The sequence below is a fragment of the Pyrus communis genome, chromosome 6 (assembly GCF_963583255.1).
Source record: "Pyrus communis chromosome 6, drPyrComm1.1, whole genome shotgun sequence".
NCBI lineage: Eukaryota > Viridiplantae > Streptophyta > Magnoliopsida > Rosales > Rosaceae > Pyrus > Pyrus communis.
The window spans coordinates 10,130,137-10,134,109 of NC_084808.1; the positions used below are offsets into that span (position 1 = coordinate 10,130,137).

General features: G+C 41.3%; 1 protein-coding gene across 1 annotated transcript; it reads left to right on the forward strand.

Annotated features, from left to right (window-relative positions):
• The first annotated feature begins 539 nt into the window (after nucleotides 1-539).
• Nucleotides 540-1,793, forward strand: LOC137736013 (rust resistance kinase Lr10-like). The gene has a single exon (XM_068475360.1). It carries the CDS (start codon nucleotides 540-542, stop codon nucleotides 1,791-1,793), a length of 1,254 nt encoding a protein of 417 aa, XP_068331461.1.
• The last annotated feature ends 2,180 nt before the right edge of the window (nucleotides 1,794-3,973 follow it).

The following is a 3,973-nucleotide window of genomic DNA, read 5'->3' on the forward strand; positions in this document are numbered from 1 at the left end:
TTGGATCTTTTAATATGGTCTTAATGCTCTCTTATTTAAGTTTATTTTTAGCCGGCCTCCTTATCTCATCCTCGTCAAGAAAAACCCCACACGCTTTCATTATTCGTATATCCATGGAATAATGGGAAATTAAGGATAACATTGACATATAAAATGTAACGGAGACTTCACCAAACTTTGACTGTTCTTTTGTACTTAATCCTTCTCTCTAATGTTATCTTCTCATGTGTAATTATCTGAATTCTGCTATCAGTCTCTTGTACATTTGAGAGTTTGTTGAATGCTTTTCATAACTCTATTGAAATCGGTCTCCCTCCTCTCTTAATGTCGAGTTACCAGAGTCCACCGTCACCTTCAAATTCTGGAGCGACAGCAGTTATTGTTGTTAGCTTGGGTAAAGATATATCTCACTCCGCGTTTCCTTTCTTTTTCGCATTACCTTTTTTTTTTTTTTTTTTTTTTTTTTTTTTTTTTTTTCTTTTTTCTGAAGTTGATAATGGTTTTTCATCAATGAGTTCTGATTTTTTCCAGTAGTGTTCATGGTGAAGATCGTTATCGTGGTGGTCGTTTGCATGAAAAGGAATCAGAGAGGCAGCTCTGTTAATCCAGACTTTCTGACACTCACAATGAACAAGTTTCTAAACGATATGGAAAGAGAGAAGCCCATCAAGTTCACTTCTCAACAACTTCGCATTGCGACTGATAACTTCACCAACCTGTTGGGCCAAGGAGGTTTTGGTGCAGTTTATAAAGGGATATTTAGCAATGGAACCCTTGTGGCCGTTAAGGTTCTAAATGGGAGCTCAGACAAAAGAATCGAGGAACAATTCATGGCGGAAGTTAGTACAATCGGAAGAATCCATCACTTCAATTTGGTCCGTCTTTATGGATTCTGCTTTGAGAAACACCTCAGAGCACTTGTTTATGAGTACATGGGAAATGGATCGCTTGACAAGTACTTATTTCATAGCAACGCGGTGCTCTTAGGATTTGAGAAGTTTCATGAAATTGCTGTTGGGACGGCGAGAGGGATCGCTTACTTGCACGAAGAATGTCAACAACGAATAATCCATTACGACATAAAACCTGAAAATATCCTTTTGGATGCAAACTTCTTTCCAAAAGTAGCTGATTTCGGTTTGGCCAAGTTGTGTAACAGGGACAATACTCACATAACCATGACAGGGGGGAGAGGGACTCCGGGTTATGCTGCACCGGAAGTTTGGCTGAGGTTTCCTATAACACACAAATGTGACGTGTACAGCTTTGGAATGCTATTGTTTGAGATCATAGGAAGGAGAAGGAATCTGGACGACAATATTCAAGATAGCCAAGATTGGTTCCCGAGGTGGGTATGGAAGAAGTTTGAACCGGGGGAATTAGGAGAGCTGATGGTAGTCTGTGGAATAGAGGAGAAAGATAAAGAGAGGGTAGAAAGAATGGTAAAGGTAGCTCTGTGGTGTGTACAGTATATGCCCGAGGCAAGGCCCTTGATGAGTGTTGTGGTTAAAATGTTGGAAGGTGCAGTTGAGATTCCTACGCCTTCAACTAACCCTTTCCAGCACTTGATGCCGGTCGCTCTGTACCCTACTGCACCTGTCTATGATACTTCAAATCCAACATATACAACCAGTACTTTTGGTTCGGATCCTTCTCAGACTGTCACTGAATATAGCGTCGTACGTGGTACTCCTATTATTGACAGTATGGGGACAATACAGTATGGAAGGGAATATTGCTATGGGGACAGTACAGTATGGAAGGGAATGTTGCACGTGAAAAAGGAATGTTGACAGCTAGACACCACATGGGTTGCTGCTTATTTTTCTCTGGTTGCTGCATCATGGACAGCAAGCACAACAACCTGTATTGCAGTTATTTATTGCATGCGTTTGTGTGCATGCGTGTATGTAAAATATGTATAAAACATGCTGCCATTGCAGCAGTTTATTTTATGAAAAACACAACAAGTTGAAACCAAAAACGTCAATATGGTATCAGAGCAGGAACCATAGGGTCCTGCCTCTGTTGTTTATCCTTCTAGCTTGTTCTTCTTCCTCTGTTCATCATTTGTTGTGATGGCAGAAGATATTTCATTTAGTTCTGAGGCTACAAGTTCCTCAACTCCACCAGCCAACATGATACACGGGGAGAGCAACCCACGACTGTGTTCCGTGTTGTTGAATGAGTTCAACTACTTGCCATGGTCACGAGCTATATCTCTTGCTCTAGGAGGAAGATCGAAACTAGGGTACGTAAATGGAACCATCAAGCCTCCAGGTTCTTCCTCAGCTACCTTTGATGCATGGCACTCAAATGACCAGCTTGTTATGTCCTGGATACTTAACTCGATGGAGCCCAAGTTGTCCGAGATCTTCAGCTACTCAGATTCTTCACACATCTTATGGGAATCGATCAAGGAAATGTACGGCAGTCAACACAATGCTGCCCGTGTGTTTGAACTAAAGAAAAGCCTCGCTGGACTTAAGCAAGGTAATCAAACGTTCATTCAGCATCTTGGAAGCATGAAATCTATGTGGAATGAACTTGATCTATACCGTCCACACACCACTGAATCCGCTGCACTCTTGAAAAGGGCTGATGAAGATAAAGTGTTCCAACTATTGGCAAGCTTGGGAGTTGAGTATGAAGACCTGCGTAGCCACTTACTAATGACTCCTGAGCTACCATCGTTCGTCAACGTGTGTCATGCAGTCCAAAGAGAGGAAACTCGAAGGAAAGTAATGCATGTTGAGCCCCGTTCTAGCCCAGAAGCTAGGGCCTTCACCAGTAACCACAACTTCACTAGTGAAAGGTTTTTTAATGGAAAGAAAGCTGACTGGAAATGCACATACTGCAACACCAAGGGGCATGTACGGGAAAAATGCTGGATTTTACACCCTGAGTTAAAACCTAAGTTTAACAAGGAAGGAAAAATGATCAGGGATGGAAAAGGGTTTGCGCCTAAAGCCTTCCAATCTTTGAGCTATCCATCTAAAGAGATGTCAAACTTCACCTCAAGCCCTATCTCCCTGATCAATGAGTTTGCCGCCTTTCTCCAAAAGAAGAGTGATATCGCTGAGGGTAACAATGTCACCACGGAAAATTCCACAGAAATGCTTGGAAAATTTGCTGGTTTTTTGGCAAATTCAAACACCACTACATCTGGCAATATCCCAGGTATCATTTGTGCACTTTCCACGGCTCTCAATCTCACACACGATTTTTGGATTGTAGACTCAGGTGCCACTGACCATATAACCAACAACCAAGCTTGTCTACATGAGTTTCAAAAATTACTTAATCCTACTCATGTGTCTGTAGCGAATGGGAAAGGGGAACCAGTCCTAGGAAAAGGAAAAATTAAATTGATGGGGAGTGATGTAGAGTCTACAGCACTATATGTACCCTCATTTCCATTTCAGCTTCTGTCCATAGGAAACATCACACATACTTTGAACTGTCTTGCTATTTTTTCTCCTCACACAGTTGTGTTTCAGGATCGAGTCACTCAGAAGAAGATTGGTGAGGGTTTTTTCTTAAATGGTTTGTACTACATCTCAAAGGAGTTCAATCAAATTAAGGAACCCATTGCCACCCTAAGCCATGTCCAGAAGCATCAACTTTGGCACCAACGCCTAGCTCATCCCTCCGAACCAGTAATGTCTAAATTATTTCCAAATTATTGTACCAACACACATGAGTGTGAGATTTGTCAAATGGCAAAAGCCACTAGGCTACCTTTTGTACCCTCTAAAACTAGAACCAGTAAACTCTTTGAAGTTGTACACTCAGATATTTGGGGACCTTCCCGTGTTGAGTCATTTGATGGGTACAAGTATTTTGTTACATTCATAGATGACTACTCTAGGGTTACCTGGTTATATCTCTTAAAGTCTAAAAGTGAATTTTTTACAGCTTTTCAAGACTTTCATAAGCTAATAACCAACCAATTCTCCTCAAAAATATATAC